This window comes from Bacillus rossius, chromosome 17, assembly GCF_032445375.1.
Source record: "Bacillus rossius redtenbacheri isolate Brsri chromosome 17, Brsri_v3, whole genome shotgun sequence".
NCBI classification, from domain to species: domain Eukaryota; kingdom Metazoa; phylum Arthropoda; class Insecta; order Phasmatodea; family Bacillidae; genus Bacillus; species Bacillus rossius.
The window spans coordinates 29,178,994-29,203,640 of NC_086344.1; the positions used below are offsets into that span (position 1 = coordinate 29,178,994).

The window sequence follows — 24,647 nt, forward strand, 5'->3', positions numbered from 1 at the left end:
ACAAGATATTAAACTTGGTATTCATCCTCGTTTTGTTCCTGGACAGATTGTGAATTCACTTGGCGGTGATGCTGTCGTAATGGGAAGCCTAAGATGCACATCAAGCTCTGTCCCCGCCCGAACACGCCCGAATATTCACATTCGGCCAACCTCGGGTTTATTTATATACATATTTATATTTCTCTGTTTAATTTAATGTAGCTATACTAACCTAACAAACCGTCCATAGTGTTTTAAAGTGTTTTTAATGTAGCTAACCTAACCGACCACTTTTAATATTTGAATTCATTTTTTCCTGCGCAAAAATAGAACAAATCCCGAGGTTGGCCGAAGGTGAATATTCGGTTGTGTTCGGGTAGGGACAGAACTTGATGTACATCTTAGGCTTCTCGTCTGCAATATATATGTTTTTTTTTTCCCCAATGTTGCAGCCAACTCGGAGCCCAAGGACATCGAGTTCACGGTGACCACGCTGAACTGCGCCAACAACACGGACAAAAAGGTTTGTACTGGATTATAGTCGGTGTATATCTTCGGGTAACTTCGCGCGTTCCCGACTCGGGAAGTTGCCAAGCAACACCGAGTCGGTGGTCGTCTCTCGGGGCGTGCGCATCTCTCTCGCGGGCTGTTGGCTGGGAGTTCCCTGCGACCTATTGGGTAACCGAAGGCTGGCAGTGCGTGTTGGTTTTGTGTGCGTGCTGGGGGCGGCCTAGCAGCGCCAACTGCTACCGACCGCGTCCCGCGGGTGGCGGATACGGGATCCCAGCCCGAGAGCTGCAATCTCGCTGGGGTGGCTGCGAATAACCAATAGCAGTCCGCGGACCAATGGCCGGCCTGTGGAGTCGTTATCACGGCTGTCGGTGTGAAAGGTAGCCTGAATGCAGCTCGGCGCGTGGCAGAAAGCAGCTTCGTCGGCGAAGGCCCGCAGGGGAGCTCGATGTGCTGAAACAATGCGAAGTGTAGACGAACTGCGGGCTGGAACTTGCGGAGCTGTGAACTGCTGCGCGCGCAACGGAATTGAAATGCATCGGAACTCTGAAGGAAGACATCAGGAACCTCCAGCTGGGGCTGCTGTAGGTGTGGCAGCAGTAGCCTCGAGCGGCGCGACCTTCAACCGTCTCGGGGATTTTGGGTGGCGAGGTTGGTTCCCTCCCCCCACCCTGGCTTGAAAAGTACTGCTGTTGACCTGAAGAAGGAAGATGAAGATGGCGCAACGTCAGGCTGCCTTTCGCACCGAGAGCCAGCAGTTCGAGCCGGTTTACTGGCTCGTCTGCCCGCTTCTGTCTTAACTGTGGCTGCCTGGGCAGCTGTGGCTGGGCTGACGTGAAGTCGCCCGCCCCTGGGGGCGCATGCGCCCCTGGCTAATAATAACCCAGGAGCTCCCAACTTAAATGCGGGCCGCAAGGCCCAAGCACCCAACTCCACCAAGTTTGATTTTTCAGCCCCTCCAACTCTTCTTACCTGGACCCTTCTTCCTCTTGTCCAGTAGTTACCTGCTTGCTTAATGCATGTTAATTGATCCCCGCATGAACCGGCCCAGGGTTTTCCCTGTGTCTATGCAGGTTTTACCTGGGCCACACTTAGCTAGCTTTTAAGCTAGGCGACCAATGGGGCGTCAGTCATGGCGCCAATTGCAGCCATGGCTGGCCAGTAAACCCCAATAAGCACATGATGCACGCGCCCTTGTCCTGCATGGTTAAAAACCCGCATGGTAGAGTGTATAGGCTTCGGCCTGAGACACACTTAGGTCCTCCCCTAACCTGGACCCTCCCCTACACACTTAGAGTTAACTTAGGCTAGGAAAAAAAAAAAAATTGCAACACCGAAGCGACACAGGAGTAGTGTAGTCTGGCAGCTCCGGCGCCAGGATCCAGGGTGCGGTGCCGAGGCTCCGACCGCCATCTTGATTTTTGACGAGCTGTTCATGACCGAAGTATTTTTACCGGGGCACCGATCGCCATCTTGGATTGTGACGAAATGTTCATGTCTGAAGTATTTTTACCGGGGCACCGACCGCCATCTTGGATTGTGACGACCTGTTCATTTCCAAAGTATTTTACCGCGGCACCGACCGCCATCTTGGATTGTGACGAACTGTTAATGGTGAATTATTTTACCGGGGCACCGACCGCCATCTTGATTTGTGACGAACTGTTCATGTTCATAATATTTTATCTCAGCCGTTTCATTATATGGTTTAAAAAAAAAATCTGTCTGCAATTAGAATGATCCGATGCCGTGAGCTCAGCTCTGCTCCGGCAGCGAGTTCTAGCGGAGGTGGTGGAAACTACGTCGAAGCGGTGACAGTTGTGTTGCGGGCCGGCAGGGAGCAGCAGCAGCGGCGGCGACGGCAGCGAGTTCTAGCGGAGGTGGTGGGAACTACGTCGAAGCGGTGACAGTTGTGTTGCGGGCCGGCAGGGAGCAGCAGCAGTGGCGGCGAGGGCAGTGAGTTCTAGCGGAGGAGGTGGGAACTACGTCGAAGCGGTGACAGTTGTGTTGCGGGCCGGCAGGGAGCAGCAGCAGTGGCGGCGACGGCAGTGAGTTCTAGCGGAGGAGGTGGGAACTACGTCGAAGCGGTGACAGTTGTGTTGCGGGCTGGCAGGGAGCAGCAGCAGTAGCGGCGACGGCAGCGAGTTCTAGCGGAGGTGGTGGGAACTGCATTTGAAGTGGTGACAGTTGTGTTGCGGACCGGCAGGGAGCAGTAGCAGCGGCGGCTACGGCAGCGAGTTCTAGCGGAGGTGGTGGGAACTGAATTTGGAGTGGTGACAGTTGTGTTGCGGGCCGGCAGGGAGCAGCAGCATCAGTGGCGGCGACGGCAGCGAGTTCTAGCGGAGGAGGTGGGAACTACGTCGAAGCGGTGACAGTTGTGTTGCGGGCCGGCAGGGAGCAGCAGCAGTGGCGACGGCAGCGAGTTCTAGCAGAGAAGGTTGGAACTACGTCGAAACGGTGACAGTTTTGTTGCGGGCCGGCAGGGAGCAGTAGCAGTATCGGCGGCGGCGGCGACGGCGGCGGCGGGAGAGGCGGGCGGGCGCCTGTCGAGACGCGCCTCGGGCAGGTTCCACAGCCTGCGCCGCTCGCGCACGCTCAGCAAGGCCGTGCGGGACCGCCTCAGCAGCTCGCTCTACTCCAGCAGCAGCAGCAGCGGCGGCGGCGGCGGCGTCGGTTCCACCCCAGCGCAGCCCGCCGCCCCCGCCTCGCAGCCCGCCGCCCCCGGCCGCAAGAAGAAGGGCAAGGCCAGGAGCAAGCTGTGCTCGCTGCTGTAGGCGCGGGCTTCTCCCGTCAACGGTGCGCCTGAGGTTCATTTTCTCCCCGCGTGAGTCTGATCATTGTCGCGCTCCCCGACTACTCCTGGATAGTCTCACGTTCTTCAAACGATTCGTGCAATGGGGAAATCAGATTTAATTCTTTTTTTTTACATACGCCATTGCAGTTTTGCACTGTTTTTCATGGAAAAAATTCCGAAAGTAAAAAAAAAATTAAAATATGAATCTAAAAACAAAACTAACGATGAGACTAAACAAGTATTATTGAAGTAACAACGCCTACAGCACAGTCAAAAGATGTTTAACCTCTAACCAGCAGACAGTACAAGAATTCCGTTGAAGGAGCTTAGTCATGTATAATAATATAACAACACAGACGAACACAGTGGGCTAAAACGAGACAGATTTTTTTTTTTAATTAGGGTGTCCTATAGTGTTACACCAACAGCCAGGGGATAATTGTTGTCTGGATGCGGAACCTTACTATATCGTCAGCAATCAATTCTCTGTATGCGTCATCAAATCGTAGCACTCAAATCTCTTAATGTAAATTAACACACATGCCTTACCCAGGGTTCGAACCCAGAACCCAAACGAGACAGCTTAAATGCAGGCCGACAACAAACCTGGACAACCCAGCAAACACATAAACACAAAGACGAAGATAAACAAGTACTATGGACAACGCAACTACGAAAGCACTGACGAACACAGAAGGTTTCCAGTGACAACAGTTGCGACGTTTCGGGAACTGACGTCTGTTCCCGTCATTAGGTACAAACATACTGATATTGGACACTGTCAATTTACTACAACAGCCATTCCACGCTGAAGTCTGTCCCACACAGTTGAAGTGTCTGTGGGTCCAAAAACTTAATTAGGGAGTGAAGTTAAGGGGGAGGATCCTAATGCGTGCCAGGCGCGAGCTTAAACGCTTTTCGTACACCGGAAAACTATGGGTGTGTATATGTTAGAGCTCCTCACCTTGCACAGCCAATGGCAGGCGAGAGGGCTATCCTGATTGGCCGCGCACGAAAGAGTGATATTATTGGCTGATGTATTGCTGTTGGTTTAGTTTCGTTTGTCTGACATCAGCAGATTGTCTTGTTTTCTGTGAATTTTTTTACTATATATATTTTTTTTTTCTGAAATTTTCCATGGCTAACAGTGCAAAACTGCAATGGCGTATGTCCAAAAAAATACTTCATTAGATTTTGAAAAGGCTTGTTTCAAGGATACGGTGTGATTATTTGGGGGGGGGGGGAAGGGGGGGAATAAAAAGGGGGATGCAGTCGCTCAAAGAAGCGTTAAAACAGTGCATCTGCAGCCAAGAGCAAAGAGCTTGGTTCTTCCAAGTATACAAGGTAGCGCCCACGGATTCATCCCATTGACACCACTATCGAAAGGGAGATAAAGGCCTCTTTACCGCTTGCAAACTTCAAATATTTTGGTCTGACATGGCATGGTCTGTACAGCTTCTGGCCACTTCTGGATCGCCTCCCGCCCGCTGGAGATAATGCAAGTTCATTTCCTCACGACAGACTTGGAGAGCCTGCTGGCAAACGCGTGGTTACAACAAGGCATAGGTTCTGCAATGACACGGAAACGTAACAAATAACAACCAATGAGCTTGCATTCCAAGATTACGAAATATTAATTTAATGAAAAAAAAAATTCTCTTAAGAGATAATAGCACGGGCAGAATTGACATATATAATGCAAATATACCTAAATTATTAACAGAACACTAGATGTCCTTGTACGTGAAACAATTTTTGAACGTATTTAGGAAACTAACGAGCATGGATACCAAGTACTCGGCTTATATTGGTCGAAAGGAGCAACGTAAACGGAAGAGATCATCATCGCCGGGCTAGATATCTCAGAGAAGCTTCGCAGCTTATAAACCTGTGATTTTTTTTAACAAATTCCCTTCTAACCCTAAAACTTTAAAGAATTAACACGGTAGGTTACGTATGGGACATTGGCGTAGCTGTGTTCATAAAGTTGGGGGGGACAAATAATGATTTTGATGTCATGTAAACCCATTCCCCTCTAAATAAGACGGGGGGTCCGGGGGTCGTCCACCGGAAAATTTTGATTTCAAAAGTGCAAAATAGCGCTTTTTAAGCAGTTTTTGTATCTAACTATTGGATACATCGATGTTAAAATTATTAAAAATTATTATTTTTTCCTTAAGATGAAATTTGAGAGTGAAGAAATTACAAATAAAGTTGGGCAGAATAATATTATAGAATAAAAATATCACGGTCTAGATAGTTGGGGGGGGGGGACAGTCCCCTCCACCCAAAAAGTTCAGAGGGACACGTCTCCCCTGCCCCCCCCCCCGGTTTCTACGCCCCTGGTATGGGACTGTGATCCGCGGTCTGGTAGCTAATCTTCGCGGGCCTCGAGGTCTACTTAAAGGTGTTGGCCGCCCGGATGCGCATGTTCGCTTTAAGGGCGACACTGGCTCGTGCATCGCACGTATCTTCGACTCTACGCGCCAGGCACCGCGTAACGCGTCCCGATGGGACCAATAAGCGGTGACATGGTGCGATATTAAACATTAAGGCTTACTTGCAACTTCACCATGCCGTTCACAACACTGTTGTGTGTTGGATCTCAACACGCCTAAAAGCGTATGTGAAGACACCCGTTTTAAACTACTTTTTTTTCCACTGTCCAAAACGTACACCTTAGATTTTCTCGTCGTTACTATTATAAAAGGGCTTTTTTGTTTTTTAAATTTTAACATGATACCTTCCTCTCATTTGTTGTTCTTTCAATAACATTTTTTCATCAGATATTCTCTTAGTGTATATAATGGGTATGAAATTACTACTCACACGACTTTAGACACCCATATTATTGCACTAAATGGATATCTGTAGAAGATAATAGTGATGGAACAACATTTGTAAGGGTGGTGTCGTGTTAAACCCGCCTAAAAGCGTAAGTGAAAACACCCGTTTTAACGTTTTTTTTTTTCCACTGTCCGAAACGTACACGTGAAATTTTCTCGTCGTTACTATTATAAAAGGGTTATTTTTTGGACAGTGGAAAAAGAGCCCTTCAATAACATTAATGATGAGATCGTGAAAAATGTCAATTCCGTCTCACACGCATTGTTGGTTATTACATTTTTTATTGTTATTACTCTTACGTGATGGATTTTCCTTGTGAGTTGACTCTGATAGCTCTCTTTCATTTTATCGTCTGGCCCTAACATTCTCTCGCTGAACATTATTTTCGAAATGTCAGTAAAAGTTGTGTAAGTGATCATAACACTTCTTCCAGCATAGATTGTACTTATAATTAATGTGTTAATATTACCGTGATTTTTGACGTGACAACGTCTAATAAATCGATGAACGCCGGCTGCACGCAAGAAAAAGTGTCCCGTTACGCACATTGTTCCGTTACGCTGTGTCCCATTACGCTCATTGTACGCTTGCGCCGCATCTATCTCTCTTCCACTCGATTGGCCTATGCGTCCGAGGAGAAGAAAGACAGCGGCAGCACACAACTTACATCTACACGTGAACTGTTTCGTCGACTGTTTATTAAGTGAAGTGAAAAGTTAATGTGGTTTTCATTGCTTATTACAACAACAATTTCGGCAATAAAGGTTAATTATTCTTGAATTTTAAAAATCTGATTACTAGTATAATTCCAAGTATTTATTCTTTTATTATTAAAATTAAAATGATTCAATTTTATTCATAAAAGTATGCAGTCATTTCATCAATGTTTTGTTATGACGTTGTCCCGTTAAACTATCGTCCGTAAACCGACTTTACAGAAAACCAATTTTTTTTTTCTCTCCCTGACTTAACTGAAACTAAGTGTATTTTGCAGAAGGGGTCTCAGGCCGAAGCCTATATCGCCGAGGGTACCATGGGTCGTGTGTTTTGGTATTGGCCAGCCGTGGCAGCTGTTGGCGCCATGACTAAAGTCTTCTGAAATCACGCTAAGTTCGGCCCAGGTTAAAACCTGCGCGGAAACACGGGACAAAAAAAAACCTGGGCACATGCGATCGGGGTAAAACGGGCAAGCATGAATTGGGAAGCCTACGATTCACTTGTCATTCTGGACATACCCGAATACTCACGTTGGCAAGCCTTCTTTCAACAGACGAGAGAGCCAAACGCCCGATCGTGCATCTTCGGGTTTTTTTTTTTTTGTTCATTGTAAATAAATATACAACTCATGATAACTAATGGTCAATTAGGTTAGGTTAGCTGCATTACAAATACTTTAAAACATTGTGGACGGTTGATTTGGTTAGGATAGCTACATTAAAGATACTGTGAAATCATGCAAACGGTTTCCCCCAAATAAATACACCTGTTGTGGTACGGAAAAAAAAAAGCGAGCATAAACTTCGGGGAACCTCGGGTTTGGCTGTCTCGTCTGTGAAAAGAAGGCTTGCCAACGTGAGTATTCGGGTATGTCCAGAAGGACGAGTGAATCGTAGGCTTCCCGCATGAATTACGTAGGAATGCAGATCATGGCAGCGGACGAAGGCAAGAGTCCGTCATAGCCAGAAGCCGAGCAATTCCGAAGTTAACCGAAGTAAAAAAAAAAAGGCTGGTCGTATAGGTTTAAGGTTGTTGCAACCAAAATGAAAGGTTCGTCAGTTTAGGGTAGCTTTGTTTAAAATACCCTTACGACTGCAAGGGCGCTCATATGTATGGGCAGGGTGGGCCCGTGGCTCTAGCTTTCAGGAAAAGAAAAATATTAGGTGTTCTTGAGCATTTTGGACAAATTTTGAGTCCTTTAAGGTCATTTTTTTGTCTTTTGTGATGGTTTGCCCCCCCCCCCCTACAAATTTCCCCCCCCCCCCCCCCGCCAATTACAAACTTTCATATGGGAGCCTTTGTACATCTGTGGAATATTTTCTTTTTCTTTGAATAACGTGGCCTACAGCGATACGCCAAATAGCCAATGGGTCAATTTGTGTCAGTGCAATCATCAATTTCAATTCGTAGGTATCTAATCAAATATCAGCATGTAAATGTCACACCCATGCCTTACCCGGGACTCGAACCCAGGACCCCTCGCACCGTAAGCCGGTGTGCATCCGACTACGCTACGGAGACACTAGAATATATCGCACCCTGAGTACAAGACTATCGTAACTCAAAAAAATTGAGTTTGTGAGATATTTTCACCATAAGCAGGAGAGAAAAAAAAATCATTATCTTAGGCACTGCAAGACTATCGCAATATTATATTTACTTTTACGGGACTTACGGCAAATGAAGTAAGTGTTGAACTCTGGAAAAACATTATATAAGAATATGCGCAAGACCATGGCAAATGAGTTGTGATAGTTAGTACTGCACTGATTTTTGAGTTACGATAGTCTTGTACTCGGGGTGCGATATATGGTTTTTTTTTTTTTTTTTTTTTTTTTTTTTTTTTTTTTTTTTTTTTACGGGTGATCGACCATTCTCGGAGATCTTCGGAAGTGTTCGGGTGTGCCTCTCGTCCCCGGTGGACGGTATCGCCAAACGGCCGCGACTCAGACAGTCAAAGAGGTGTCGTGAGTGAGTGTGGGAGTGTGCGGCGGAGGATTCCTGTCACTTGGGGCCAATTTCCCGCGACGCAGCGCCGATAAGTCTCGTGAGTAGCAGCTGCAACGAACACTCTGATACCAGAGGCGCACCCAGGAATTTTTTTTTTTTGGGGGGAGGGTGTTAAGTTAGTTTTTTTTTATGAAGGAACACCGGTTTCAAAAATAAATAGTGGGGTCCGGGGGTCCTCTCCCGGGAAAAAATCTGAATTTCTAGGTGAAAATTGGTGCTATTTAAGAAGTTTTTTGTATCTAGTTATTGAATATACTGCTGGTAGAAAAAAAACAATAATTTTTATTACGGTACTAAATTTTGTTTTAGACAAGAATCAAACAAAGATACCTTCATCGAACCCAGCGTCTCTTCCGCTCAAAATCAGTATTATGTTAATACCGTGAGAATCATAGCATGCATTAAAGTCCACATTCTGTGCAACTTAAATCACTGACAATGATGGTTTGCTTTTTTACTGCATTCACACACACAAATTAAGTTCACTCTACGAGTAAAACCAAAGGGTATAAAATTCTGTCCAGTTAAAAAATTCAAAAAATAGTCCAAAATTATGCAACAATTGAGATAAACGTAGCGCACAAACCATTCTTAGGTTTTATATAACACAAGCTATTTGTAAAAAAAAATTAAAGTAATTCACGGTAGCAGACTACAAATGTAATACTAACAATTCATAATGTATACACTGACGTGAAAAAAGTTTGGTAGATTGAGCGCTGCCCATAGACCATCGTACCTATTTTGCTGGGACTGAGAATGTTTTTACTTTTTTCTTCACATTTTCGGAGGTGGTTTAAACCCTACACCCCCCCCCCCCCCCCCCTGGGTGCGTCACTGTCTGATACACTTATCGCGAGTTGTGTGGTTGTTTTACCGACACGCATTTCACCACAGGTTGTTAACGCAACCCCCCCCCCCCCCCCTCCTTGCAGCGATGTGACCACGCGCACAGAACAAGGAGGGAAATAGTGAATGGGGACGTTTTCTCGTGGTACGGAGTTTTCAACAGCACGCAACGGATAGAGACGGGCCCGTACGTATTAGCCAGGCGATGTTGAGCTCAGGATAATTGCGTAATGAAGCAATCCCCGAGCAGTCGTTGCTGATTGGCTGACGGGGATCTATCTCATCATTAGGCCAGTCAACGAGAGGAAAAGTAAGCACTTTTTTTTTACCAGCAGAACTGAAAACTCGATATAAGTGTAATTCGAGGACGCTGAATCGATTTGTGCTAATTTTTTTTTAAATCGGACGTGAAGTTTTTGGAGAAATGGGTTAAAAAATTGGTTTGAATCAGTTTTTTCTCGTAATTTAGGCGTTTAATCGGAAAAATGTTTCAAACAAAATTTGCTGAGAATTAATAAATACATTAAAAATTGATTGTCTCTAAAGTCGGTTTACGGACGATAGTTTAACGTGACAACGTCATAACAAAACATTGATGAATTGATTGCATACATTTATGAATAAAAATTGAATCATTTTTATTGAATTATCATTATTTTGTATGGATGCAAAGAAGGAGTGAAATGAAATCTACAATTTAATTGATAAATTAACTTTTATTTGCTCTCATTAATTCAAATATGTTTATTACTTTAACGAAGAGATTATTTTAACTATAACTTTTATACATGTTTGCTATTTAACTTCTTCCAATCTGTGTTATTCTGTTAAGGATAGGACGATGACAGGAAAAGTAGGAAACGAATGGGAGTGTTTCAAGTTTAATGTGCCTCGAAAAAGTCAAATCGATGGTTGTTCCAATCGAGTGGAAGAGAGATATATGCGGCGCAAGCGTACAATGAGCGTAACGGGACAATGTGCGGAACGGGACAATGTGCGTAACGGGACAATGAGTCATCCTTTTTCTTGCGTGCAGCCGGAGTTTATCGATTTATTAGACGTTGTCACGTCAAAAAAAAAGAACCACCTCCCCGTTACTTAATGTTTAATTTTTCGTGGCCACAATTGCAAAACGTCAAATGGAAAAAAAATTAAAGTTGCGTAACTCGTAATTGTAATATCTTCCATACTGTCAAGATAAAAAAATATATTTCGGAACTCTAGCACTCCCCCCCCCCCCCCCAATCCCCCCCCCCCTCTACTATGTTCTTGGCCCAAAACACAAGAAAGAGTTCAGTATATAAGTGTCGATAAATACAAAATATCGTCCAAATATTTTTTTCCCACCAAACTCTGGTATTTCCGTGGACGATTATATTTATGCTATTGCAGGCATGCATATATATATATATAATTATATATATATACACATCCATAAGCGGGTCGTTACAACAACGCCGAAATACCACAACGCCGAACGTACAATAAAGCCGAATACCATTACGCCGAATGCCAAATTGACCGCAACGCCGACAGCTAGAAAACTTCTGTGTATCAACAACGCCGAAATACAGTAACGCCGAAAAATGTTGCTGCGTTGAGGGGGGTGTGCACAGGAGCGAAATGAAAAACAACTGAATGAATTTGTGTGATAACCTTACCTAACCTAACCTTTGTGGCAGTCCTGCAATGACATTTTTCGGCCTTAATGTATTTCGGCGTTGTGGTACACAGCAGTTTTCTGGCTGTCGGCGTTGTAGTCAATTTGGTATTTCGGCGTTATGGTTTTCGTCGTTATCGTACGTTCGGCGTTGTGGTACGTTCCCTCCATAAGCTGTCTCTTTTTTCTGTGTGAAGGGTGATGAATGTGAGCGTGGTCTCGTCACAAAAAACCAGTCGTGACGTTGAAGTGAGGTGTCTCGAGAAACGATGCTATCCACTGATAAACACCGCTAAAACGTCGTCGTTCCTTTGTCAGGGCTAGTTTCTGGCCTGGAGAAGCTGACCCGATCTTCGTTTGTTCCCTGAACCACTCTATCAAACTTACTGGCCCGGGAAGCCTTCATTTCACAGACGAAAGAGACACACCCCAAGTTCCCCGAAGTTCATGCTCGCTTTTTTTTTGCCCCGTTCTATCTCATTGTATAAACCGGTTGTGGCATTAAATTTTGCGGTCGATTAGGATAGGTTAGCTACACTGTAAACACTTTGAAACATTGTGGATGGTTGGTTGTATTAGGTAAGTATAGCTGCATTAAAAATACTCTAAAATCATTTTATGGTTGCTAGGGCTAGGAAACGGTTTACATGATTTCACAGTATCTTTAATGTAGCTATCCTAACCAAATCAACCGTTCACGATGTTTTAAAGTATTTATAATGTAGCTAACCTAACCTAATTGACCATTACATAGAGACTTCGTAATTTTTATAAACATGTTAGATACAAAATGATTCAGTATTCTAAAAATCAATCGGAAATAGCATAATTCCTTACCTGAAAATTACAAGTTGCGTAAAATTGCAAGGGAATATGGGGCGTCCCGAGAATATTTTTGGAGGACAAAGACTTCCTAGACTTTACACGGTATCAAAAATATACAAATCCACGAAGTACGTTACCTACTTCAATTAGGTATTCTCCTCTAAAAACAATTACAAATAAATACGTTGCCTTGTTTATGGTCTCTCCTTTTATCAACACCGCCATATTTTTTTACAATGAACAAAAAATTAAAACCTAAGATGAACGATCGGCCGTTTGGCTCTCTCGTCTGTGAAAAGGCTTCCCCTTTTCCAAGCAGCCGTCTCCCCGGCCTGTGAATCCTCGCGTCTGTGCGTGACGTCACCGCTGTTCGTGAGGCATTTGACGGCGATGCGTGCGTAGCCTGCGGTGTGTCTAAGCAAATCCCACTGTCTTCCAACCTTGCTGCTGTTAACATCAGTTGGCAGTGTTGGCAGTGACGACGTTGTCTTTATGCTCGCGTCGATAAGGCCGGGTTCACAAAGAGAAGCCTAAGATATACATCAAGTTCTGTCCCTGCCCGAATATTCACCTTCGGCCAACCTCTGGATTTGTTCTATTTTTGCGCAGGAAAAATTAATTCAAATATTAAAAGTGGTCGGTTAGGTTAGCTACATTAAAACACCTTAAAACACTATGGACGGTTAGTTAGGTTAGTATTGCTACATTAAAATAAACAGAGAAATATAAATATATATATAAATGAACCCGAGGTTGGTCGAAGGTTCACAAACCACGCAATTCACTTCCCTTCACTTCACTTCACCAATTTTTGGTGGACTACAGCGGTCCGCCAAATGGCCATAGAGCAATTTTATTTCGTATTCGAAGACTTTGTTCATTATCATATCATCGATCAACAAATTGCCGCACGTATATCAACACACCTGCCTTACCCGGGAATCGAACCCAGAACCCCTCGCACCGCAAGCCGGTGTCCATCCAACTTCGCTACGGAGGTCGGCCCCGCAAACCGGAAAAAAAAAACTGTCGTTTATAAATACGTCGCCAACCTTGCGACTTTAAATCATAAATAAAAAATTGAACATTATTTTTTTTTCCTGGTCGTTTTTTGTTAAGTCGTGTTCATGTCGAAAACACATTAACAAGTCGATAATTTGATTTAAATGTGTTGTTCTTCTTTCGCTGTGCGTAAGTTACAAATAAAAAAAGTGTGCGCTTGGAGTTTACACGCGACAGAAGTGAAACTTCTTGCTTATCGTGTTGTTACGTAAAGGAAACACAATTCTCTTTAGCCGAGATCACAGATTTAAAAAAAATGTATGTATGCAAGTATGCGAGCGCTCAATTATGCTATTGTGCAAGTATGCACGTGTGCAGAATCATGTCTACCTCCCCCCTGCCGTCTCCTCTAGCGGATTCCCCACCACGTACCTAACTGTTCCCCTTTGCGATCCTAATTGTCATAACGCTCGAAACTTTTAGCCCCCTCAGCAAAGACATTTCACTTCAAAAATGAAAACCTTTGTTTACCTAAAATAAAAGCAACATCTTGGCCTTGTGTGCACGTAACGCTAGCATCTTCAACACTTTATCTTCAAATACGGAAGACAAAAGCGCAAGCCGAAACGCAAGAAGTTGACAGTTTCACGATGCTTGCGTTTTTTTTTTTTTTTTTTTTTTCTGGTTTATGAACGAGTATTTGGAAATGTCTTGCTGACATTTTGCATCTCTTCGTTTCTTGCGTAGTTTATAAACCCGACCTAACACCGTGGTTTAGTGAACGTCTTGCTCAATAGATATTCAGTATTTTCATTTGGCCCATTCTACAACTATACCGAAACCTAACGATCGGAAAACAATCAGATTGAATTTAACGTGTCAGTATACACATATTTTGTAAAAAAAAATTGGTTGTCTGTAAAGTCGGTTTACGGACGATAGTTTAACGTGACAACGTCATAACAAAACATTGATGAAATGATTGCATACTTTTATAAATAAAATTGAATAATATTTATTGAATTATCATTATTTTGTATGGATGCAAAGAAGGAGTGAAATGAAATCTACAATTTAATTGATAAATTTACTTTTATTTGCACTCATTAATTCAAATATGTTTATTACTTTAACGAAGAGATTATTTTAACTATAACTTTTATACATGTTTGCTATTTAACTTCTTCCAATCTGTGTTATTCTGTTAAGGATAGGACGATGATAGGAAAAGTAGGAAACGAATGGGAGTGTTTCAAGTTTAATGTGCCTCGAAAAAGTCAAATCGATGGTTGTTCCAATCGAGTGGAAGAGAGATAGATGCGGCGCAAGCGTACAATGAGCGTAACGGGACACCGCGTAACGGGACTATGTGCGTAACGGGACAATGAGTCATTCTTTTTCGTGTGTGCAGCCGGTTTTCATCGATTTATTAGACGTTGTCACGTCAAAATGGTATCCAATGACAAGAAAATTTAATAGCCAACATTGCATGCGAGACTGGGCCTTAGAGTTTGTATGGCATTCACAATGGCATAAAAACTATTACTGTAGATTCTTATGGTTATTTTGCATTTGTTGTATGGTGAAAATTTTCACCTAAAGAGATTATTACTAAACGTTATTTGCGAACTGTTAAAACTTCCACTGGTGCCTTTTTTTTTTGCGGCTATTACAAAACACTTAGTAAATATATGTAGAAGTAATTTGTAGTGACAAACCATACAGTGTAAGAGTGCTGCCGCGATCAAAATTTACAGAAATATCTCGTAAGTAAATGACTTAACCAACAAGCCGTGTGATGTTGAGCCTTGTTGAATGCTGGGAGCAGTATTTCAGGAGAAGCTATATGGAACGTGAAGACAGAGGCGGTTCTAGACTATGCCATTTAGACCAGACCCTGGGCCATTTCCTTTTTCAGGGTCGTTATATTATGGAAAAGGGCCTTACCTTTGGGCAAGTTGGTGGGGGAGGGGGGGAAGGGGGGGGGGGAATACCGGGGATAGATTAGCCCCATTAATGAAAATGCAGGAACATTTTTTAAAATAATCAAAAACAACTTGAACTTAAAATTTGACCATTATTTTTCCAGTTAAACTTCAGAAATTTTCATTTTCTTTCTAAAAAAAAAAATATCTTACAGTTATTTTTATTAATGCTAACCAAAAATCCCGGTTATATCTTCTCATTATATATGGGACAATGTAATCTTTGAAGGTATTTGTTACACGATATCGTGAAAACTCAATTTAAATCGAAAGGTAATATGCAACTCTTTAAATTAGATGCTAATCAAATTTAAATTTCTTCAAATTCCAATTAACACCCTTATTTTTCACAGAAAAAAAAACTAGACAAACGAGAACCACAAAAAAAAAGATGGCCGCCACGCCCTGAAGCCACCCCTACGTGAAGACGAAGACTGCGTTGAGATCACTTCTTGGTGCTGCCGAGTGCAATAATTCACGTCGTTCCAGACGTCTTAAAGACATCGCTCCGCTTAACCCGGCCACACAAATGGTTTTGTCTGGCCCTGAGAGAGGAAAACTTATGCTTTTGTGCCGGCAATACTTTGGAGCTGTGATGAACTAGCGCTGACCTTCTCTAGCAGTGATAATTTTTATATTAATGAAGGGGAAAAAAAACTGTTTTTTGCGCCATTCCGTTTGAGCAGACAATAAATACCCTAGCTGATGCGTGGGTTCGTCTTATTTTCTTGAGCGTGTGCTTTCACGTAATGTGAATGGCAATCGTTTTTATGTTAGTCATCATTCGCTAGATATTATGGATGCCAATGACTGTGATGTGGTGATGTGTGCTGGTATGAATAATACCAACTTAAAAAAACAAGTAGATAATAATCCATCATTTTTTTCATTAAGTAAAATAGTGACAGAACATTGAAAGAGTAACAATTAATAATACGTAATATTCTTGCACTCACAGTATGAATATGTCAATATTTCTTGGAAATAACTGCATTTAAAGTTGTGTCCTGTTCTAGATTATCTGGAGATAAAGGTTTAGTTAGTTACGTGACATGTATAGGTCAAGATACACTTTTGGTAAAACGTGTAGAGTATGTTACTACAAAAATGTTATAACGCTCAGTGAATCCGGTCTATGAGATTATTTGTGGGTGCTTTTAATTTAATTTTATGATAGTTATGTTAATGGTTGTTAGTCCTATATGGCCTGTTTAAAAAATGACACTGAAATTTGAACACGTAAACGGATTACGGAACTGCAAGATATTTACGTCTCACTGTCCGTTTGCCGTTTCCGCAGTGCATGGAAACGTAAAAAAAAAAAAAAATGTTGATCAATGAGATTAAATTTCATGGTTACATTAATCATTAAATAAAATAATTATTAGATACAAGAATTTAAATGGTCATATAGAACACTAGATATTCTTGTTCTCGAAACAGTTTTAACCTTCGACACATCACGTGGGGTCTTTCTGGACCCCACGAAAATGTTTCACTTCGTAGCATTCATATGTTTAGCCTGTGACTTATGTTATTTTAGGACATTTCTTTAAAATGTGTTTTAGGTGCTTTGTTCAAATTCTGGAAATGTTTGGTTTCAAAATATCTGTGTAATAAATATTTTAACTTTAAGTCTCTTTCACAGTGCACTTGGGGTCTTTTGTACCCCCACTCAAAGATAACTTATATCTAATGTATAAAATTAATTTTCAAAAAATTTATCTTTATATTATTGCTTGAGACAACGGAGCTAGAAATAACTCTACTGGCAGTTCCTAAATGAGTAAACAGATAGCGCTAATGGTATCCTCTTGGCGCATCAGCTATCGCAACTGCTCGGCAGTTGTATTTGTACCCATGAGTTTTGTTGCGTGGAGTGATTGTGTTACTAGTTTTGAACTATCATTATTTAGCGTTATATTTTACAAGTTGTGGAGACGTGATTATAAAATTGCATATTCTTTAGGAACAATATATTCCACGAAACATGAATCGTAAAAGAAGAATATAGAAAAACATAAAATATGGATGAAGAAATTATGTAAGTAGCAGTACAATTTTAGTGCGCATTTTATCATTCAAAATGATGGCCTAGGCTGCTTATATATTTTTTATTTTACGAGCAAAAGTTTACTAGTGCTTTCAATACATTTTATCAATAGGATGTGTTCGCTTTGGGCATCTTTGTCGTCGTGCCCTATAAAAGTTCAAAGCAGATGTAACAAAGTGAGCTTGTTTTGACTCATAGAGAAAGCGTCCATTTACACTCTACAATGTTTTTTTCAAGTGCCATTTGCTTTTCTCGGGCGGTGGATCGTTTTTGATGTTCTACGGTTTGAAACATTTCATACCTTTTTTGTATAGCCTACTAATTTTCACAGGCATGGGAAGTTCATAAAAAATCGTATTCTCTAGCTACATTGTGTTCAGTAATTTTTTTACAATAATAACGTTCAAACACTTCACTATTTACAATATCTGATGCAAACTCTGGAGGTTGTGTGTTTGCTCTCGGTCGTGTGCATTATAGTGGTTTTTGCAACTATCATTCCAGAAAATAGTTGAAGTTCCTCAATGTCCATATTTCCAATTCCATGCCCATAAATTTGTTGTTCTTTTATAACGCCAATGCTGTTTCTAGGAAAAATTCAAAATATAAATAAATTATTTTATATTATATATATATATATATATATATATATATATATATTACACTTATATTGTACAGCATAAAAATAGCAATAAACAGACCAATAAAAATGTCCATCCCTGCATTCGAGTATTAGTAATAAATACAAGAAACTTGTTTTGGTATATTATACAATGCCACTTATTCCTTCCTTGCAAAAACTAAGATACTGTATTTTGTTCACAGTAACTATCTACAGTGGGCATCCGCTCACCTTGAAAATAAGGGTAAATGTTTTTGTTTATTTCAGAATTGAAGGCAAACGCCACTCCAGTGAAGAAGGAAGAAGTATATTACTAAAGATGTTGCAAGAGATAAGTGACAGTGAAAATATTTCAAGTTCAAGTGACAGTAATCCAACAACTGAAAATGAAAGTGATGCACTTGAAGATGAAGATTATCAAAATGATGCTTTACAAATATCAGATGATGACTCGGAAATAGAAAGTAACTTGTCTGGCCAGTATTACATAGCTAAAAATGGAATGAAATGGTTTAGGGATCCACCAACACAAAGGCAAACGTTGAAGCACAATATAGTTCGTGATAAACCTGGAGTGAAGTGTAATCGCCCGGGTTCAGTAAAAGAAGCATTTGGGACATTTGTGACACCAGAAATGGTCAGTACTATTGTAAGGGAAACTAATAGAGAAGCGGAACGAGTTATGAATGATTGTAATATATCAGATGCGAACACTGAACATAAAATATGGAAAGATACAAACGAAATGGAAATTGAGGCTTACATTGGACTATTGTTGTGTGCTGGTGTGTATCGTGCTAACAGAGAAGAGCTCAGTGAGCTATGGAATGAGGAACATGGCAGGCCAATATTCCGAGCTACTATGCCCTTGAAAAGATTCAAAGAGATAACAAAGATGATTCGTTTTGATAATAAGGCAACACGTGTGGCACGCCAACAGGAAGATAAACTTGCAGCTTTGCGTGAAATATGGGATACATTTGTACAGAAACTTTCAGAGTCATATGTACCTGGTTTTGACATGACAGTTGATGAACAGTTAGTTGGGTTTAGAGGAAAATGTCCTTTCCGTCAGTACATGAAGAGCAAACCAGCAAAATATGGCGTCAAAATTTGGTGGTTATGTGACTCTGATACATCTTTTCCGCTAAATGGCCAAATATATCTGGGCAAGCCCACACACGGTACGAGAGACCAAAACCAAGGCTCTAGGGTTGTCAATGAACTAGTCAGAAAATGGAAAAACAAAGGACGAAACATTGTTGCTGACAATTTTTTTACTAGTATTCCTTTGGTTCAACAGTTATTGAAAGAGAACACAACATTCGTGGGGACACTGCGTAAAAATAAGGTGGAAATTCCTAAGGAAATGTTGCCTCATAAATGTAGAGAAATCCATTCATCTGTATTTGGTTTTGCTGGTAATCTAACTATGGTGTCATATGTGCCTAAAAAATCCAGTTCAGTTATACTTATTTCGTCAATGCACCATTCCACAACTGTACAAGGAACTGAACAGAAGCCGGAGATAATAATGCACTACAATTCAAAGAAAGGAGGTGTAGATACACTGGACAAAATGGTGGCTACTTATAGTTGCAAACGTAACACAAGGCGCTGGCCACTTTTGTTATTTTATAATCTCCTGGATGTTGCTGGTATTGCATCACTTATCGTTTGGGTATTTTATAACCCTGAAGATTTTGGAAATGTAAAACACAAAAGGCGTCATTTTTTGTTACAACTGGGACGCCAGCTTGTTCATCCATACATAGAAAAAAGGCTGCAGAATGGTAAATGCATTCAGAAGGGTGTGAAAAGTGGCCTTCTTGCACTTGGCTACAAAAAGCAAACATCAAGTGAATATATTCCTACAAGTAACAAGAGAAAACGATGTCACTTGTGTCCAAGAACCAAAGATAAAAAAATTAAATCTGTGTGCAACTCCTGTGGATACAATGTATGCAGCTCGCATAGTGAAAACTTTGTCAAGTGTTCTAGCTGCGCTGCAGAGAGTGATTGAAAATTATATTGTGAATATAAAAATCGTTTTGTATGTCTGCAAATTAGACATACTATATAATTATGTGAGCATACATTTTCAAGAACAACAACATTGTGTGTTATAATGACATAAATATGTTATTTTGACAGGGACATTTCAAATGATTGAGAAATATGACTAAAAATGTAAAAATCATTAAAACTTTCTGTGGTTGTCCACATTCTTCCAAAGTGAAACATCTAAAATGTCGTAAAATATTATGAGTACAAATATGTAAATCACTACATGGCGTATTACATATATAAAATCTCAAATATTATTGGGGTCCTAAAAGACCCCATGTGCCCTAAAATGTTGTTGTAACGTGTAATTAGAACACTGGGTAGTGTAACATTAAAATAGATAATAAATACATGGCAATTTGTAACATTACAAGATATGTGCAACTTATATACATTTACCCACATTTTAAGTTGGGGTCTCAAAAGGCCCCAAGTGCACAGATATGTAACAAAACTAAGGTGATTTGTCGAAGGTTAAACATATTTTAAAACGTAATCAAACATGGCTACCAACGCACGGAGTAACATAAACGGAAGAGCTGGGCATTGCCAACTTAATCTGTACGGGTCCTTGTCCACATGTGTGTCGTAGATAATCCATTCTGTGAGTTCCGTATCCGTTTACGTTAACCGTCTATGCTTCCGTTTCATTTTAGAAAGGTCTTAAAACAATATGTAACCACACAGTTACAATAATGAGGGGCGGGGGAATCAAATCTTCTTTGGAAGTTTTTCTTGAATGGTACCAGTATCAGAAAGTATCTAATATTTACAAATGTATCCTAAGAAACCAGGAAAAAATTGTAAACCAGTTATATACTAAATTCATGTTGGAATATTTTTTTCTTATTTTGTCAAAGCTTGTTACGCACTCCTCATTGTTGTGAACTTATTATTAACAATAATTAAATTGTACACTTATGACCTAGTTGCTGATTCCAAAAGAAGCAATTTGGGAATGAAAAATCGTCAGTAGGTAGTTCAAAAGTGACTTTATGAAGTGTTAAAATGTTTTTTTTTTCCCCACCAAAGACCAGAATTATTCGTACGATCTTTGCTAGCAAGCCACCAACAAACCATATTGTTTGTGGGCGATGTGTGATAACTCAAACTAAGGCCTACGATGTAATGGATGAGGTTCCAAAGTCAGCAAAAATACCAGTGGCACCCAAAGTCTGTTTTCCGTGTAGTGTCATCTAGCAAGTGATTATATGATTAGTTTCTAGGGCCTAATATATCGTGGACATCTGGATCCTTAAAAATGTGTGGATCTGTGCGAATGCAAGGTTTTTTTTTTTCATTTATATCAAATTCAAATACAAATATAAAAATATTCAAAAATATAAATATCTAATTGTTGGCAAATTTTTTTCACATTTTTTATTTGTTTCAAAATCATTATTCACATAAATTTATATTAATAATCAAAAAACAAATCTAAAAGAAGTATACTTTCGAATTTTCAGGATTTTATTTTGCGGTGGTGCGAAAAGCTTATAATTTGCTATTGACTTGTTTTCAACTTTTTTTATGTTACCAAGTAACTTGGTTTCTTTTTGCATTTTTGATGGAAAATTGCAAAAAGTAACCATTCCACATTATGTTTAATTACTCTGAAAATATAAATTTTTATATAAAAATGATATAACTCATACAGTGTTTCTGAAAATAACAGAAATCTTTGCACCAGAATAACTCAGTTCCAATATGACATGGCATGGTTCCTTATTGCATAACTACATCCAATTATGACTTTGAAACAAAAAAAAATGTGATAAATTTGCCAACAATTTGATACCTATATCTTAGAATATTTTTATATTTGTATTTGAATTCGATTCGAACAAAAAAAATCTTACATTCGCACAGGTGTACAATTTAAGGACCCTGATGTCCTTGAGGTTACGCCCAAATTGTTTAATATTCTTACATTGATAAAATGGCCAATGGTTGCCCTTTCCTTATTTTTTTTTTGTGCATTTTGCAGGGAGATTAAGGGACTGCATCATATCAGGTCTTAACTCCGCTTCTGGCTCTCTCACGGCCAAGACAGCGACCTTAAGTGCGAGTTTTCAGTATGTACCGCACAAAGTCTTAGATTACTTCTTTATCACGCTGACAGCAATTTTGCGCGCCACTTACTGTAATGCCATAAATGTGCGCACTGTTTTTTTTATGTTTCTAATCAAGCATCAAGATTTTCGCAGTGGCAATGAAGCACAAATAGACTTAAGTTTCTCTTAGATAGCAAAGCCTGGTTCGTATCGAAAGAGAACTCAGGTCATTTTTATTCTACATAGCCATTTGAAAAATACAAAAAAATATATATATTGCAGTATGTATTTTGAAAAAAATTGCTATTTCATATAACCATTTAGGACTCGAAGGAATGATTTTATAGAAATTTATTTTAAGTCGGACATAATTTACGCTCGGTAGCAGACTGACTCGAAGATATGAATGAATATCTCAACTGGCTAGCTGTTGATGCAGACACTTAAAACTCCAATCCCAACGAGACGAATTACTCGTCAGTTTTAAAACCCTAAAAATTACAATCTCATCAGATCTCCATGTATTTACTTAAAAAATTCTTGTAACTTATGGAGCCAATTCCACAAAAGCCTTCAGGAAAAAAAAAATGTAGTTGTAAAGTTTTATTACTAGTAGTAACTTGGTTCATTTTAGCTAAAGGAAAGGAAAGAAAACGTACATAATTTAGTTTTGATTCAACTATTATGCAGACATATAAACACGTGTTTATATTTTGAGATGTTTTATGTGAAGGGTAGATACTCTTAAAAACAGCCTACGTTTGGCAATTGCATTTCAATAAAAATGTTTGCCAAATTTTACATAAGATAAAAATCAGTATTATTTGTACGCGACTTTGTTGACGGTGTTGTAACATAGTGTGTTTGTTGTTGTAAAATATGAAAACTTGTAAAAAAACAAGGGTTTGTAATTGTAGGCCTTCAGATGAAGACCTAACAATTTATAAACGGTGTTAGAAGCTTTTTGTTTGAACCAACTCAGGAAGTGACTAGACTACGGTCTACATGTCAAAATTAAACTTCCCGATGGAAAACAGAACTGTTTTGTTACATTCTATTTCTTTGTGGAAATACATAATAAGCTCAAATATTTTTGTTTTCTACAAAATTATTTTTCTAGATAGAAAATTTTCTTCCAATAGCGCATAATGCATTTGGTATGCCAGTATACTTCAATTTTTCTTGTTTACCTAGAGTTTATATTTCTCTAGCTTATACTGAAAAAAAAAAACTGAGTCAAGAACAAGCAATGAGATTTCTTATGGTAGGATGTGACTTCCATTAAGTAGAAGTAAACTTTTTCTTCATGCATTGTAAAAATTATAATTTGCTTAAGATATTATCTGTCATGTGATAACTCTAAATGTACATATTACATACAGTACCACAATAGTACTTAAAAATAAATAATTTTTTAAAGTGAAGACATACATATTCAACAGAACACATGTTAAATACCACATAAAAAAAATGTAGTTCTCTAACATTAATAAACAAAAACACAAACAACTTGAAAAAATAACTTTCCCACATTTCTGATAGTCTGTAGAGAATTTCTATGACTTAACATTGCATAATACTGTGACAAATATTTTCAAGTTTTTTATAGTCATTTTTAGCTTACATATAACTGCAAACTTTTTTTTATAGGTAGCACAGTAAAGTTAATTTTTCTCATAGGATGAAATTTTCCATAATGTAGCAGATACACCTACCTATCCTTTTATTTTAGACAAATAGAATTTTGTGCATCAATTTCTTTACTGTGGTATGCTCATACATTCCAATACTTTTTTTAAATTGCTTTGAAAATAACTTAATTTGAGTAGTTTGATAAAATTATTTATGAACAAAAAATAAAACTTGCACATAAATAAGGGTTGGAAACTAACATCAACACACATTTATAATCCTGACTTTTTTCTTACATATAAAAAAGCTTGCAATTCTGTGTATGATATGCTTTAGAGATAATCTGTTTTAAAACAAATAATGTTGTTATAAAAACAAACATTCTTGTTAGTGCAACGACCTGTTCTAAAATGTAGTACCTATCACATTTTTCATTAATTATCAGTATTCATTAAAACCGGCTGTGAGGTTAGTTATTGATAAGTTCTGGTAGAAAATAATGTTTGAAGACAAAATAAAATCTAAGAAAAAAAAATTTTTGAGACTGTCAAATTTTTTTTGTTTGTATTTGTGCGAAAATGTGTTTGTGTAGCATGTAGACATATGAGACTGTACCTTAACCATTTTCCATCCAAACATTTTTTTTTTTTGGAAGTCATGCAATAACTATTACTAATGTAAATAATTTTTTTAAAATAATTAAATAGACGAAACATGTTGGGTTGTCATCTTACATCATTAATAAATAATCATCTTCCTTGTATGTCATTCCTTTAAAATAAAATTGGTAAAATTCTATGAATTCAAAAACCATGTACGTATATAACACGTTTGCAATATTATAACTGGGGAAGAGCCAATCAAATCCTCAATACTATCAAATCCTTTCTGTTCAAAGGATTCAATATTTGAGGGAAAAGATTTGGACAAATATATTAGAAGAAATAAAGTAAATCACAAAATTCAATATTTGATAACCTCTGAAATTTATTAGGTCAAATATTTTCTTCATACCTATGTTGTTACCATTCCTCAAGATAT

The 24,647-nt window shown here is 39.5% G+C and overlaps 1 protein-coding gene across 2 annotated transcripts in view; it reads left to right on the top strand.

The window, feature by feature from the left end:
- Positions 1–24,367, top strand: part of LOC134540858 (cGMP-specific 3',5'-cyclic phosphodiesterase) — a 274,843-nt gene extending 250,476 nt beyond the window's left edge. Inside the window, exons 23-25 of one of the 2 annotated variants that reach the window (XR_010076524.1) lie at positions 432–502; positions 2,973–3,313; positions 15,532–24,367. Coding sequence is in view for 1 of the 2 variants with exons in the window: in XM_063383866.1 (XP_063239936.1) it covers positions 432–502; positions 2,973–3,263 (362 nt within the window). In the remaining variant the exon portion in view is untranslated. The remainder of the gene's footprint in view (positions 1–431; positions 503–2,972; positions 3,314–15,531) is intronic. The other variant, XM_063383866.1, reaches the window with a different exon arrangement.
- Positions 24,368–24,647: the final 280 nt, after the last annotated feature.